General features: G+C 39.2%; 1 protein-coding gene across 1 annotated transcript; it reads right to left on the reverse strand.

Annotated features, from left to right (window-relative positions):
- Positions 1-11,385: 11,385 nt before the first annotated feature.
- Positions 11,386-15,889, reverse strand: LOC131043017 (uncharacterized). Its single transcript, XM_059216268.1, has 2 exons — positions 14,992-15,889; positions 11,386-11,866 (listed from the first exon to the last, which is right to left on the reverse strand). The coding sequence occupies exons 1-2, from the start codon at positions 15,887-15,889 to the stop codon at positions 11,757-11,759; spliced, it is 1,008 nt and encodes a 335-aa protein (XP_059072251.1). The 3' UTR covers positions 11,386-11,756.
- Between the last annotated feature and the right edge of the window lie 1,814 nt (positions 15,890-17,703).

Consider the following 17,703-nt stretch of genomic DNA (forward strand, 5'->3'; position numbering starts at 1 on the left):
GGGGATGATGAAGAGGATCTTGACCATCTTCTACCACAATGCAAGGTAGCTCAGAACTATTGGTTAAGTGTTAAGGGAAGGATAAATTGGCATGGCCCTTTACATAATTCTCTCAAAGATGTCTTTGAAAGCTAGCCAAGGCAAAATAAGTGATCTACTTTTTCAAGTATATGGAATATTTGCCCATCTCTAGTGATATGGGAAATATGGAAGGAAAGAAACCGAAGGATTTTTCAAGATAAGATAGAAGATGTAAGGAGGCTTGTAATCAGAATTGATCAGGCAATCAAACAGTCTTTAGGGGCAGCAATTTCCCAACTGGAATCCATGAATGTCCCTTTCACTCTAGAGGATAAGAGGATTCAAAAGCTATGGCCAAATATCAAAATAAGACATGGGGCTTGGAATAATAATAATTCAAGTAATAAAAGGGAAAGATCCATAGAGTGGAATTCATCTCCAAGGGGATAGATCAAAGAAAATTTCAATGGAACTGTGCAATACTGTATGGGCTTGTCTGGTGTGGGTGTGGTGCTAAGGGATCATTGTGGTGATTTGGTGAAATTAGGGGCCCAACGTATTAGGAAGATGACTAATAATGAAGTTGAAGCATATGCAGCTTTGTTTGCAATCCGGTGTGCTCAGGAACTTGGTGTTAGAAAATTACATCTGGAAGGGGATTCGTTGATCATAATCCAAGCTATCAAAAATGAAGAAATTAAGGCCTGGCATTTTGCAGAACATTTTATCACTAGTATTAGAGGATTTGAATTCTTTTGAAGATGGTGTGGTCAGTCATGTTAGGAGGGAGGGTAATAAGGTGGGTGCCAAATTATCTAAATGGGCCTTGTCTTTTAACCAAGTGGAGGATTCTAGATTTGAAGTTTTTGATGGTGAGTTATTTTTAGATAAATCACTTTAAATAATGATTACCCAACATATATGTCTGTAAGCCGAGAGGTTGAATGCTTTTCATGAGGTAAGGTGGTGCGAAGGATGGGTAGTGTCAGAGGATTTTTTAATATGAATAGACATTTTTTTAAATGGATGTTTTCCATGGTTCTGAAGTTTTTAAATTCAAAAACATTCTAAAGGATAGGAAATCAGATGATAGTTAAGAGGTTTTGGGGACATGTGTGTATCTTTTTCAATAGAAGATTATAACAAGGTCTCTCAGTTGACATTTTTAAAGAGTTTTTTAAAAAATTTGGTAGGGGAAGTTATAACATGTCCTTCATAAGTAGTATGTATTAATGATGGTAGTGGTGGCAGTGAAGCGAGCCAAGGATAGTGGATTATAATCAAGAAAGAATATTTAATGATTCTATTCACACTCTACGTGAAGGTGGTGATTTGGTGGTTAAATCAAAGCACATTTATAACCCGGCATCCTGGTGTTTATGTGAACGATAGTTCACACAAGATGGTTTTCTTTGTAAGGAAGCTAAGATCGAATATTTTCTTCAAATCTCTTTTTCTATTTGTCTCTGTGTTTATGTGCAGGTGCAGATTGGTTGAAAAATGGAGGCCACTTTCACTTTCAAGACGCGAAGGAACCAGAAGGCTTTGTATGGGCCAGTAGAGAATAGCAGGCTTAAACTCCTCCTCAAATGCCCATTTGATGAGGTGGTGAATGCAGTGCAGAGGATGCTAGGTTTATTTTTTCAGCAGACAACCCATAGATGGAAATTAAATGTGGACATTACAGCGATGCTCATGGCATGGGGTCTTGAATTAGGGGTTGCAGTAGGTGACATTCATTGGGTCATGATGTAATGTCCACCCTTGACTTGACTTGTTTTGACTAGAGTTGACTTTTAATTCATGTGTGATAGACATTATTGGGCGTAGGCTATTTCAGATGTTTTATATGATGTTGATACTATTATTATTGATCATGTGATTTATTAGAAAATATATATACTTATTATGTGATTGATTATCGAAAGATTATATTGATCATGTGATTTGATGAGCATAAGTGTTGATGGATTTTACATACCTTACTATAATCACGAGTTATACTAACCATGCACTTGATGATGTTTTTATGTACTGACCATATTTAATGATTATCTATGATGAGTTGATTGTATGGTGTGTTTGATTGTTGCTTGACTTTCTTCGGGATAGAGACAATGCCACATCACTCATTGCGAGCGGGATGTGTCGTTGCGATTCTCTAACCCTTGTCTGTTATAATATATATGCATGTGTCATCTCATTTCTTTGTGGATGTAGGATTTGTAGGTACCAGACATCAACTCCACCTGGCTCCATAGGTCTGAGCGTGTCTCTAAATCCCAATGGCATGTGGTTCGGAGTTGGCACAAGTTCCCCTCACGTACTCTAGGTCTAAGATGTTCACCTTGTCAGGTTATCTTGATGTTAGCTGATTTGTTGATGTCTTATGTTATTTTGATTTTCCTTTTTGTGGTCAAGTAAGTATTGTGGTGTATTGGTTAAGTCTCTTTGTCATGAGTTGGAGGTTTGGAGATCACATCCCTCTAGCTTCTTTTGTGTGAGTTTTGAGGTATGGATTTCTCATTGTGTATTTGGATTTCCCCTTATAAGGAATTAATTTAAGTGAATAAGGTATTTATTCTAATTGGCTTGATCTTTTATTTATTTATTTAATGAAGATTTATTTATTATTTGATCTATTTAATTTAATGTTGAGTATTTGATATTTAATTTATTAGCTTTTATTTATTGGAGTTTTATTTATTTAATTTTATGTATTGATTTCCTATTTTTATTAATATTTATTTATAAATGTCTATGGTGGGAAATTATTTATTTAATGTTGAAGTGAATTTTATTTATTGAGTAATATTATTTTACCCATTAAGTAATTAAAAGGGGGTAATTTGTATTCTTTTATTTAAAAGTCATTTTCACCCCAGGTCAATGGTTTAATTTATTTTACCTACCCTTGGATTTGATTGGCTGGAAGTTTATGGTAGGTAAAAAATATATTTTATTTTCTTGAACTTTGGGAAGGTAGGTATGGAATATAATATTTTTGAAATATTTTGATTGGAGGATGGTTTTGCTTGTTTTTGTTTTTTATTTTTTTATATTTTTGATAAATAGGCCTTCTTGTGCATTCACGGGGTGGGCATCTTTGGTGAATGAATTTCAAAGATTAATTTGGAGATTGCTGGTGGTTGGATTTGAATTGATTTAAAGGCTTGGGCTGGCTTTTTTTGGATTCTTCCATTTTCCAGGTTGGTGGTTTTACCGGCACTTCACATTGTTTTTTTTAAAGATTGTCTCCAAGGTGTCTGAAAGATTGTTTGGGGATTTAGAAAAGATTTTTAAATTGATTCTTATTTTCAGAAATCAGATTTGGAAGGGATTATTTTATTCTTCTTGTTTTTGAGAAATCAAGTTAGATTGTGAGATATGGTTTCGTGTGGTTTTTCCTGTAATTTTTCCTGTAGGTTAATTTGCTATTTGTCTGCTTGTGTGGTACTTTCTGGATTAATTCTTGTACTAGAGGCATTGTTGAGGGTGTTGGTGAGTTTTCTAGTTTTTATATCTGATTTTATTTGATGTATTTTGTTGGTTGGTGAGTTGGAAGTGTTGTTGTTTTGGGGCAGCAAGTGAGTTGGCCTTGCTGTGGTTTTAATTTCATTAATGACAGCAAATTTTATGGCTTGATATGCCTATGTTTATTGTTGGCCAAGAGGCTCATTTTTTTTATGTTGTTGTATTTTGGACTGTGTCAAGTTTCCTTGTCATAAGGCTTTATGAATATGAGTTTGGTTGCTGTTTTGTTTTCAGTTTTGTCTCAGATTTAAATCAGATTTGAATTAAAAGGCTTTTTATGATATTTATTATGCTTTTCATTGATGGTTAATTATAGTTTTTGATGTGGTATTGCCAATAGGTTCATTGTGATTTTGGCTACTTGAATATCCTTGTTTTGGGGAGTAAGCCATTGGATGCATATGAGTGTTATGTTACAGATTGATATTTTGTTTTAGAGCCTCTTGTGATTTATTGTTGGGCCATGTTAGGAGGAGTGGGCTTCCTTGTGATGACCGGGGTCATGAGAGATAGGTTGGCATGAGGTTCCTTGTAAGGATGCATGAAGTCTAGACCACTAGAGCACATTGGAGTTTTCCATGATTTGTAAACAAGTGATAACATTGATAATGAATTAATTGGGATGGGTAATTATAACTCATTTAAACAAGATAATGAATAGTTTTGAGCCTCATGGCTTAGTCCTACAGAGGATGTTTTAGGATAAGCATGAGAAGGCCGTGAAGATGGTAAGCTAATCTCCCTTGGTCTCTCATAGGTTGAGATGGCTCCATATGTCCATCAGGTTAGTGCCTTATGTCATTATGCTATTATGTTATGAGGATGGCATGTGATGACACTCCACTCCTACATGTGTTCCCCCTTTATAATTTATGATTATGCTTATTGGATGCATTTATGTCCTGATGAGTTTTACGCCTCTGGGAGTTTATTCTTGTGGCTCTGTGTGAGTTCTTTCTTGAGAGTCCTTGTTGGTTAGTCTCTTTGGTTTTGAGTGTTAGCCTAGATGTAGAGTGTGTGTTGGGACCTTGTGTCATCTCCTAGCACAGGGGGTGGTTCCTTTGGTTCCACATGGTCGGGTGGTTGGTGCTTTTAAACCATTGGGATGTTCCTGTCTTTGGATTCTTCTTGCATGGATGAGGATTCTTCTTAGATTATTCATGGATAATAATTACATCAAGAATGTAAATTATGATGTGACTTATGTAATAAAATTCTTATTTAATGGTTGTAAAAGAGATCATGTTTATGGGGAATGACTATGTTGTTCTAGATATAGTGATAGATTTTGATTATGATATATGATTGTAATGATGAACCTTGATTTGTGTTGTAACACACATATATTAAATGAAATGGATGCATGAGATGTGGATAAGTATTGTTGTTTAAAACAAAATGATGTATTTTGTATTCTTGATGAGCCATGTCAAAAGTAAATCGGGTAAATGTTATGATAATGGTATTAGATTTTAAATGATGTCTTTAACTAATGATTTAGGTAGAAGAAATGTTATGTCTTGATAAGATGTCTGAGTTTGAGTAATGTTGGAAGATATCTTAGGACATGTTTATGAGTTGTGATTGAAGAATTTGAAATTATAGTATCATACTTCGTAGTTAGTGATCTAATGGTAGGATTGAAAATCTTATGATGTAGTTGAATGTTCCTTATGAAAATATTGTATGGATGTCCTTAGTGAATGAATTGATAATCTTATAAATAGCAATTACTAGTAAGTGTATGGGTAGATGGTAAAATGAATGCTTGTATTTTAAGAAAGGATTATAATGTATCATGTGTTATGGTTTAAGATTATGTCTCCATTTGGTGGATGCTATTAGTGGTTATGGAATTAGGATATTGTATCATAGTTTGTGTTGAGATGAATTCATGTAGTTACCTAATTTGTAATAAGATGATTGTTGGTTAATTGATATAGTGTAAGAGATTTTATGAGTATTAAACGAGCTATGGGTTAAATGTTTAAGGAGACTTTGTGAGTATTGCATTATGTGCTTTTGGAATCATGATGAAGTAATAAGTATGCTAGGAGCATAGAATTATAAATTACTATGTAGAAGTTAATTGTAAATGGAAATCATGTTAATGCAATGTAAGGGATTAACCTTGGTATGTGTATGGTGATGTTTATAGTCAGAGGTTGGTTAATGGTAATAGGAACATTTGGACTTGGTGTATAAAATGAATCTAAGTGAAAAGGAAATAGTGGTGCATTGAAAGATAGAATCTCATATTAAATAAAAGATTAAGTAGGTTGCATATCATGAGTGTTAGGTATGTATATGATGCACCTATGTGTGTATAATGATTAATATTATGAGGTATTGATCTAGAAGAAAGTAAATGTTTATTTCTTATGTAGGTAGATTAAGTAATGTTGTTGAGATACCCTAGGGAGGCAGTAGTAATGATTTATTGTATTCCACTTGCGTAATTGTTTGAATAGCTTGAGTGAATTATTCTATGCTCATAAAACTTAAATGTTGTTATGTGCTTGTTGCATTTCTTAAGTGATTTTATGTGTTGTACTGTTGAAAAAAAAAAAAATTAAATTAGCATGTTTTTAGCTATATTTCTCTGGGGTATTTTGGCGAGCATTACACATGAATTCCCTGTTCAAATAGGATTTACCAATTGGAATTGACTCTATCCTAGAATGGGCTTACCCAAGATACGGGTTTGATTATGGATAATGTTTCGAGAGTTAGATTGCGGTGGAGGAGCTGGGTTTCGTCCCCTTTGTGCACTAGCCCAGAATGGTTAATTAGAGACTTGAACCATATTCGGACAAAATAACATTCTTTAGTGGCGGCAATAAGGGAGTATCATATTTATAGGGGAAGTCAAAGACCTTGGTTCCTGACTATCATTCCTAAGAGGAAGCGCAGTGCAAGACGTCGACCGACTCGTGGATGATTCCTTTACTGATGGTGTCTTGTTTCCTATGGTTTTTTTGTCTGCTCGACAGTGACCAAAAGCATGGAATTTATAGCATTTTGCAGTTTTATTTATGGGTTCTTTCAGTAGCTATAATTGGTCCTACACGGGGTGATTCTCTTAAGTATAAACCCGTTGAAATCTTTTTTTTATAGGGCTGATGGATTTCTTATTGTTTTAAAATAGTGGGAGAAGTGTCTAGATTTGAAGTCTTATCCCCTTGAAGGGGTTAGTGGCTTGTAGAATGACTGATATGCATAGCTTTTTGAAGCACTTATATAAAAACTAGTAAGCAATAGATAGTCTATGAGAATATGGGCTTTTTTGGGTGACGATCAGGCCCAATATATGTAATGTTACTTTTATTTCCTTATATTTAATAAAAAATCATTATTACTGACCAAAAAAAAATTACATATGGATTATTTTTTTGCAGCTTGGAGGTTGTGTGGAAATATAATTAAAATTTTAATTATTAAGTGACTTTAAGGTTCAAAAGATTAAATAATAAGTCACATTATAAGGAGAAAAAGGTTTTTTTTTTGTTGTTTTTAAATACATCTTCTAGAAAGCTCCATAGGGGTTGTAAAAGAAAGTTGAGGAGATTCATTTCAATTGTTCTTAACATTTGATATTTTATTGAAACCTTGTTTGTGGAGTTGAGAAAAATTCTACCACTCGAGGATGAAGATTCGATTTGGAAATGGAGGATACCCCCTAGTCAATTGTAGAGGAGGATTCAGATGGAGTTTACATTTAGTATTAATATTAGTATAACAATATTTTATTTTAATTTCAAGAGGGTTTTTAAATCAAAGAAAAATTATTGGTAGTTTTCAGCCAAACAATAGATTATTTATTTATCATTCATGGTTAGAATCTTAGAAGCTTACCTTCTCATCTAGTTACCTTACTCAAGGGAAATTCCAATGACTATTTTGGATGCCATATTAAGAGTGATTAGGTTACATTGAATTTATTTTTTTGCTAGTTGTGGGGCCTCATTTGCAATTTTTTGAGGAAATCATGGGTGTCCTAGGGTGATAAGAGAACGTGTTATTAGGTTAGTATACTAGCTTTTGGTAGATATTGATTAGATTATGTGGGATGACCCTCCTAGGACAAAGCATGCAGATTCTTAAGTGATACACTAATTCCAATCATTGATAGCAACCCTAAAGGATAGCAACACAATAAGGCAACTAAAAGGCGCAATAAATTTTTTTTTAAGATTAAGGGAAATAATCATAACCTTGCTCAATAATTAACATAAGCGGAAGACTAACATTACATCCTAAAGGGTTACCAACGAAGATTACTTCAAAATAAAAACCACATCACAATATTAATCCAATCTTCCATTTAAAGCTAGGAAAGCCAATAACGATAAAATAATTCATATTCATAAATTGATCTTCAAAAGATAGGCTTACAGAATTACAACATACATACTTCCAAAGATTCATTTATACAAATAGGAAAGATAACTGAAACAATATACATCCCATGACTTAAATTACAATATTCCATAAAATTACATGGCTTCCATAGAACAATAAATTACAATTTTACAAGTTGTTGATACAATGACCATACGGCCTCAATAGTACAAAATCGAGAATATAAGTGCTACAAGAAGCACGAACCAAGATGCACCGGCGAAGCCAATCCTCGCGTGAAGGTAGGAACAAGGCATCCGATGGGAAGTGGCACTACCACCCGACCATGTGATCCCAAAATGGAACCACCCCACCGTGCTAGGAGATAGCAGACGACCCTCAAGCAAGCAAGAAAAGAACAACAGTACAGATGACTCCGCAGTACACAAGTGACTCGACTCACAAAACACTAGCGACCCTAGAGAGAGAGTGTCATCACATGGCTTAACATGGTTACCCTAGGAAGGTCTCCATAGGTCCCGGCCCCCATCATGGGTTATCCTGGTAACCTCTCCCGAACCCCCGGCTCCATCTAAGCATCATGCGGACCCTACCATCCTTTCGTGAAGACAAGGTGGTAGGTTTGCCATTCCAGGCCTTCCCAAACACCTTGAGCCTATACAAGCACTCAACCGTGTACGGGGTGTATTATCTTAATTAAATTAATAACTACCCACCCCCTAAACAATTATTAGGTTATCACTTAATAGCTGACTTTCGAGGGGTTATCCTGCCATCCACTTTGGGTGCGGCCCCCGCCCGAAAGCCACTCTCTCTACTAGGTCACTAACTGGATAAGGCTATCTATGAGAACTCTATGGTGGACTACAACCATAAATTATCCAGACATGACGCAGGTGTAGGACTCACAGTCACAAACCCAGAGTTAACCTTAAGAGACATATCACATAAAAGCCCACTTCCTCAAGGTTTGAACAACGACACCTGACCAAGGGCAAACATCGACAACATATTGACCATTTTAAACATGATGCGACGACCTTAAAACGACTAGACTGCAATGATAAAAACACTACAACAATCTTTCTTTGAGCAGTCAACATTTAATCAGATTAAACCAACGTATACAAGCTATTATAAAATAATTCCAAAATAACATCTATTTGACGAATACAATCCTCATACAACTATTTTATAATACTTGGATAACAAACACCAATATTAAATTTAATCCGACTTTCCTTAATCCCAACATTACCACTAACCTCTAAATCATTTGATTATATTTTCACGATACCAATCAATTAATCCTCATTACTAAATCAAAAGAATTACTTATTAATCTTAACATCATCATAAACTACATTTAACACGTTATTATTATTTAATATTAAATAATAACATATTGTCATTATTGTCAAAATAACAATATATTATTACTTAATACTAACACAAAATAACGCTTATTGAATTTATTAAAAACCATTAACATAATATTGTTATTTAATATTAAATGATAACATATTATTATTTTTTATTAAAATAACAATATCTTATCACATAATATTAAATATACAATAACACTAATCATCTTACTTACCACTAACATAATAATTAACATTTTCGTTTTTTTTTTAAAACTAACAAAAAAATGTTAAAAAAAACAAAGTTCAAACCCAACGTGGGCCCCCCCCCCCCAAACCTCCCACGCAGCTTGCTGCTGTTCCCAGACTGGGAATGCAGCGCTTGCTGCATTCTCAGTCTGAGGAAAGCAGCAAGGCTGCTGGGAGCGCTGGGAGAGGGGAGTAGCGTGGCTGGGTTGAGCCCAGCTCCCCCGCCACCGCCCCCAATCCCCAAACACCAAAACCTGCAGTCTTTTGCTATTAATTTTAAATTTTTTTTTGTTTAATTAATAATTAAATTTCGTTTTTGGGCGAAAACGCCTGGGACAAAATTCAAGAACTAATAACAGGGATAGAGGGGAAAACCTCTGTTAAAATAAAATTAGCAATCAATTATCCCAGCCACAGCATTTTAACAAACATACAACCAAAAAAAATAAATTAAAAGAGTCACTGGAAATGCAAATTTTACCAGCATTAACAAATGTTCTGAGACAAAACAGGGGCATTCATATTTCATTCAAATTTGCCCAGTTTGTTTTAAAAGTTTAATTAAATGAGAATAGACTAAATCCCCAAACCCCAATTGAAGCTATTTGTTCAAATCAAGCATAAACAAGGAGTTTTAACTCATAACTATCATTTCTAAAACTGGAAATATTTAGGGAAAGAGATTTTATGAATGCTTGGCAAAATTTTGCCAGCATAACACTACCAAAATCCATCAAATTTCTAATTACAAACAGCATGATAAACTAAGAAATTTCTTGCATAGCAAAGATGAAACATTAAGAATTCAGTTAAGGAAGCTTCATGGGGGAAATTAAGTTTAAATTTGATAACCAAAATAGTTGAATTCTTCCTCCAAACCCATAACAAGCAACCACTTCAAGATTTTAAAACAACTAACAGCAAGAGGAAGGAAAGCAATGATTTTTTTGTTGCAATAAGCAAGGATTCAACCAACCTTTGATCTCCAAGCAAGAATCCCAACTGGTTCACACCCAAATCCTCCCTTCAAGCCAATTTTCCAAAATTCCTTTCTCCTCCTCCAAAATAAGCATAACCCCCAAAATCTCCTCCAAAATGGCTTAGAAGAAAAATCTCTTAACCTAATTTTCTAGGTTGCCCAAAATTTCTATTAAAAAAAAATATTAAAATTCCCCATTGACTTTCTTTTCTTTTTCTATTTTCCTTTTTTTTCAAATTTCTCAAAACAATAAATGAAAAATTCTCTTTTTGAAAATTACATTTTCATAAGTATCAACTTAATCAATTTTTTTTTTCTTTCCTAAATAAGAAAGCAATGAGTTAACTTAATTGAATATATTTAAAAGCAATTAACTAATCTATTCCATTTCTTTCGTTGGATCTAAACACGATTTCTTTTCCAATAAGCAACTAACAGTTAAAATTTAATAACTAATCAATTTCGCTTGATTCAAAACATAAGGCATAAAAGGAATGAATCGTTCAAGTCAACAATAATGACAACTTAAACTTAAATAATTAACCGAACCACCAAAGCACGCAAATCGAGGAAAAGTAAAAAGACTCGAAATTCAGACAGAGGGGATGAACGACCGACTGACGGCACTCACAATAACAGACTGAGGTGAGGACTAGGGTCAAAAGCTATCTCCTCCACTCCCATCGGACATATAAGGCACGCTCAGACCTGTGAAGCCAGGTGGAGACGATACCCCGTACCTACCCGGTACTTGTACCTGCAATATCCTGCATCACCGAAGCACACATACATGCATATAGATAAAGAATACACGGCACGCACACCGATGAAGGAGAATCGCGACGTTCCCTGTCTCACCGAAACGAGTGAAGGAAAATCGTCCCCTTGCATCCAATACAGTAGCAAACACGCAACATATATATGACACATCAACTAGATAAAGTAAAATGTCAGTACGAGCAATAATCCACGAAACACTAGAAATCACCAATACTGAAATACTGAAAGTAACTCATGCATCCAATATCCAGATAAACATGATATAATATCAAATATGTCTGCAAAATGACGAGCAATCAAGTGCCAACTGAAAAGTAAACTGAAACACAAAATCAGTCTAATAAGTCCGATCAAAACGGGGTACTACATTCTCCCCCACAAAACTAGGCTTACTCCTGGAAGCCTAAAACAGATAAGGATAGAGCTCTCTCATCTTCGCTGCATCCTCCCATGTCGCCGAGGTCTCATCATTTGGGTCCCATAGGACCCTTACCTGGTCGATGGTGCGTCCCCTGAGGGTCAAATCCCGACGCTGAAGAATGCGCACGGGCTCCATAGAAAGCTGCCCGTCCTCGACCTGCAAAGCGTTCCAATCAAGAACATGAGTCACATCTGGGTGATAAGGCCGAAGAACTGAAACATGAAAGACATCGTGGATGCGGGATAGACTCGGTGGCAAAGCAAGACGGTAGGCAACAGGTCCTATCCTCTCAAGGATCTCAAACGGGCCAACAAAACGAGGCGCCAACTTAGAACCCTTTCCATAACGGATCGGACTCTTACGCGGACGCACTCTCAAGAATACACGGTCGCCAACAGAAAACTGACGATCTACCCTGTGAGCATCTGCATACTTCTTCTGCCTATCCTGTGCAGCTACCAAATGCTCACGAATCCGCTCTACCTGCTGCTCCATCTCTCGAAGGATATCCGGGCCTATGAGCACCCTGTCCTCTAACCGATCCCAACTCAACGGAGTACGGCAAGGACGACCATACAAAGCCTGAAAGGGTGACATACCTATGGAGCTATGATATCCGTTGTTATAAGCAAACTCCACAAGATAAATATAATCCTCCCAACGCGACTGCTGGTCCATAACATACATGCGAAGCATGTCCTCTAAAACCTGATTCACACGCTCAGTCTGACCATCCGTCTCTGGGTGATAAGCTGAACTAAAGTTCAATTGAGTTCCCAAAGCATGCTGAAGTGAGGTCCACAATGCTGAGGTAAAGACTGGATCTCTATCCGAGATTATCCGCCTCGGAATCCCATGCAATCTCACCACATCTTCCAAGAAGACACGAGCCACCACTGCTGCTGTATAGGAAGCTCGGATAGGAACAAAATGAGCAACCTTTGTCAACCTGTCAACAATGACCATGATGGCATCATGACGACGTGAAGAAACAGGCAACCCAACAATGAAATCCATGGAAATGATGTCCCATTTCCAATCCGGTACTAAATTAGGCTGTAAAAGCCCTGCTGGGTGCTGATGCTCCGCCTTCACTCGCTGACATTCCAAACACTTCGACACAAAATCGGCAATGTCACGCTTCATACCAGCCCAATGATAAATCTGTCTAAGATCTGCATGCATCTTCTTGACACCTGGGTGTGCCGAATAAGGTGCACGATGGGCCTCAGTCATGATCAAAGTGCGAAGACCCTCCAAAGGAGGTACATAGATCCGACCAAGATGACGTAGAATGCCATCCGCCTCAAGACTATACCCAGCGAATCTACCCTCTAAGGGCCTTCCGGACTCCAACACGGCTCTAACATCCTGATACCAAGAGTCCTGAGGGAGAACTCCAAGAATTCTCTGTCTCAAGTCCACTCCAAGGGACAAAGCTGAGACTTCATGCCGCCTACGACTCAAGGCATCAGCCACTACATTCTCCTTCCCCTGAATATATCGAACCTCAAAATCATACTCGCAGAGGAATTCCATCCACCTTCGCTGTCGAGCATTCAAGTTCGGCTGCGTGAAGATATATTGCAAACTGCGGTGATCACTATGCAGCTCAAACCGACGCCCTAACAGAAAGTGACGCCACCTAACCAACGCATGCACTACAGCTGCCAACTCCAAATCATGAACTGGATAGTTCAACTCGTGGTCCTTGAGTTTGCGAGACTCATAGGCAACCACACGTCCATCCTGCATAAGCACCGCACCTATACCTTCTAAAGAGGCATCTGTGCATACCATAAACTCTCTGGATGGATCAGGGACTGCCAAAATCGGAGCACTGACAAGGAGTTCCTTCAAGGCACGAAACGCTGACTCACACTGCTCTGCCCAAACAAACTTCTTCCCTTTCCTCTGAAGAGAAGTAATCGGGTGACCTATACGGGAAAAATCCTTAACAAAACGGCGGTAATATCCGGCCAATCCCATAAAGCTCCGAACCTCTGAAACATTGGTCGGCGCTGGCCAATCCACGATGGCTTGGATCTTCGAAGGATCCACAGATACACCCTCTCCTGAAACCACATGACCAAGATATTTCACCTCAGTCTGGAAGAAATCACACTTCGCCAAATTGGCATAAAGCTGATTCTCCCTCAAACACTGCAAAACTAGACGCAAGTGACCCTCATGCTCTTCCATAGATCTGGAATAAATCAATATATCATCCAAGAACACAAGGACAAAATGATCCAGGTATGCACGGAAAACCCCATTCATGAGGCACATGAAAACTGAAGGCGCGTTTGTCAACCCAAATGGTACTACTGTGAACTCATAGTGACCATAACGAGTGCGAAACGCTGTCTTATGAATGTCTGCATCATGAATGCGCAACTGATGGTACCCGGATTTCAGATCAATCTTAGAGAACACCACGGCTCCCTTCACCTGATCGAAAAGATCGTCAATACGAGGCAATGGATATCGATTCCGGATGGTTACCTTATTCAGCTGTCGGTAATCAATGCATAACCGAAGAGAACCATCTTTCTTCTTTACGAAGATAACAGGCGCACCCCAAGGAGAGACACTAGGACGAATGAATCCCTTGGCCAACAATTCTTCCACCTGCAACTTCAACTCACTCAACTCCTGAGTAGTCATCCGATATGGAGCTCTCGAAATAGGTTCTGCACCAGGAACCAAATCAATGCGGAAATCTATGTCTCGCTTCGGAGGCATACCAGGAATCTCCAAAGGAAACACATCAGCAAACTCTCGAAGAATAGGGTGACCATTAAGAGCGATTTCTCGACTCTCTCCCTCATCCATATCCTCAAGAGTTACTGCAAAAAGCTGACATCCTCTACGCATACACCGCTTAAGTTGCATAGCGGAAATCATACGTAAGGATACCGATCTCTGAACTCCAACGATCCCCACTTTCCTGCCATGGTCATCTAAACACTCTACTGTCTTCTGACGACAGTCCACATGAGCACTGTGGGATGATAACCAATCCATCCCCAACACCACTCCATAGGATCCCAAAGGAATGACACGAAGGTCAACAGAAGTCACAAAGGGACCTAGATCCAACTCACAACTAGGAACAAAGGCATCTACGACCACGCGCACCCCGGTAGCCAACTCTACCTGCCACCTATCCGCCTGCTTAGCAGACGTGAGTCCACACCGCTCCACAATGGATGAAGAAATAAAAGAATCCGATGCACCGGAGTCAAAAAGCACTGAGATAGGGATACCACACAACACACCTGCGGCCTCAATAACTGTCCCCTGATGCTCAGCCTGGCGGTTATCAACCGCTGCAAACACTCTGTGGGTCCTACCGGCATCCCCTACTGTAGGCTCTGATGCAACTGGCCCCTGATTCCCTGTCTGGTGGATACGCTGAGGACACTGCACGGCTATATGACCATACTGCCCACAAGAGTAGCAAGCTCCTCTACCAGGTCCTCTACCTCCAGTCGGCCCACTGGACTGCTGAAAGCTTCCCCTACTAGGGGCCTGTGATGCACTCTGAGAAGACTGTCCTGGAAAACCCTGTTTGCTTCTCCGCCAGTTCCTGTTTCTTCTATGAGGAGGGTTGCCACCCTGCTGGCCCTGAGACTGTTTCGGTTTCTGCTGCTGCGGTTGCTGCTGCGGCTGCTGCTGCTGTCCACCCTTAGCGGGTGCCTGAGGAGTCCTGAATGGTGCCGCTGACTGGGACTGATTCCCACGAGCTCTGTTCCCACTGGAAGGAACACTCCCTATCTGAACTCCTGCCTGTCCACCATGTGCACGGATGAGGTTCTGCTCCACCAATCTGGCTTTCGCCACCGCTGCCTCCACTGAAACTGGCTCAAAAACTCTAACCCCTCCACTAATGCGGTCGTTAAGACCTCTCAAGAAATGCTGTACGAGCATAGCCTCATCGTTGCCAATCCCGGCATACTGCTTCAGCTCATAGAATCTATGCTCGAACTGGTCAACTGACATACCAAACTGTCGCAATGAATAGAACTCATCTGCCCGAGTCTGTCTCCACTGCGGTGAAAGAAACCGTGCCCTGAACCTCTCTAAGAAGATCTCCCAAGAAACAGTATTGATATTCAGACCAATCTTCTCTTCCTCTAACTTCCACCATATAGAAGCAAAATCATCGAGACGCATGATCGCACATCTCGCTCGGGTGTTGCTACTGTATGGAAACATAGCGAAACACCTATCCAAACTAATCAACCAAGTCTCTGCCTCGAGACCTGTGCCTCGGCCATCGAAGAAAGGAGGGTTGGTCCTCAAAAGATCCTTGATGTGACTCGAGGGAGCTGAATCATGACCAACAGGAACTTCTCTCCTCCTAGGAGACCTCTCTCTCTCTCTCTCCTCTGAAACATGCTGATACGACTCCCCAACCTGAGCATGGATGGGCTGCTCAACTTCAGGCCTGGGGCCTAGCCTAGCTAGAACTTCCTGAAACATCTGCCTCAACTCTTCCCTTTCGGGAACCGGCTCTTCCACATGCGGTAACTCCTGATGCACTGACTGTTCCTGATCCACACTCACATGAGTAGGAGGTGGTGAAGGACTATGGCGGTCTGAACCTCGGCCTCGTCTCCCACCTCTACCTCTATTGCGGCCACCAACACGGCCGACACCCCTAGCTTTCCTAACCATGACCAAAACTGCAAAAGAGAAAACGGTTCAGATCAATGACAAGGATATAGCAAGGGAAATCCAAACACTAAGATCTACACACAAGGTCAAACTGAATGGGCTCACTACAATCCCAGAGTACCCAATGTTGAAACATGGGCTCTGATACCAAATGTAATGCCCCGCCAGGAACCCTAAAGGATAGCAACACAATAAGGCAACTAAAAGGCGCAATAAATTTTTTTTTAAGATTAAGGGAAATAATCATAACCTTGCTCAATAATTAACATAAGCGGAAGACTAACATTACATCCTAAAGGGTTACCAACGAAGATTACTTCAAAATAAAAACCACATCACAATATTAATCCAATCTTCCATTTAAAGCTAGGAAAGCCAATAACGATAAAATAATTCATATTCATAAATTGATCTTCAAAAGATAGGCTTACAGAATTACAACATACATACTTCCAAAGATTCATTTATACAAATAGGAAAGATAACTGAAACAATATACATCCCATGACTTAAATTACAATATTCCATAAAATTACATGGCTTCCATAGAACAATAAATTACAATTTTACAAGTTGTTGATACAATGACCATACGGCCTCAATAGTACAAAATCGAGAATATAAGTGCTACAAGAAGCACGAACCAAGATGCACCGGCGAAGCCAATCCTCGCGTGAAGGTAGGAACAAGGCATCCGATGGGAAGTGGCACTACCACCCGACCATGTGATCCCAAAATGGAACCACCCCACCGTGCTAGGAGATAGCAGACGACCCTCAAGCAAGCAAGAAAAGAACAACAGTACAGATGACTCCGCAGTACACAAGTGACTCGACTCACAAAACACTAGCGACCCTAGAGAGAGAGTGTCATCACATGGCTTAACATGGTTACCCTAGGAAGGTCTCCATAGGTCCCGGCCCCCATCATGGGTTATCCTGGTAACCTCTCCCGAACCCCCGGCTCCATCTAAGCATCATGCGGACCCTACCATCCTTTCGTGAAGACAAGGTGGTAGGTTTGCCATTCCAGGCCTTCCCAAACACCTTGAGCCTATACAAGCACTCAACCGTGTACGGGGTGTATTATCTTAATTAAATTAATAACTACCCACCCCCTAAACAATTATTAGGTTATCACTTAATAGCTGACTTTCGAGGGGTTATCCTGCCATCCACTTTGGGTGCGGCCCCCGCCCGAAAGCCACTCTCTCTACTAGGTCACTAACTGGATAAGGCTATCTATGAGAACTCTATGGTGGACTACAACCATAAATTATCCAGACATGACGCAGGTGTAGGACTCACAGT

This window comes from Cryptomeria japonica, unplaced genomic scaffold, assembly GCF_030272615.1.
Source record: "Cryptomeria japonica unplaced genomic scaffold, Sugi_1.0 HiC_scaffold_1342, whole genome shotgun sequence".
NCBI classification, from domain to species: Eukaryota; Viridiplantae; Streptophyta; class Pinopsida; order Cupressales; family Cupressaceae; genus Cryptomeria; species Cryptomeria japonica.

Excerpts from the sequence above, each read along its gene's own strand:
- LOC131043017 (XM_059216268.1), bottom strand. The coding sequence starts at position 15,889 with ATGCGTCTCGATGATTTTGCTTCTATATGGTGGAAGTTAGAGGAAGAG. Across the intron at positions 11,867-14,991 it reads GACAGTTATTGAGGCCGCAG|GTCGAGGACGGGCAGCTTTC; the intron begins GTGTGTTGTGTG and ends AACGCTTTGCAG.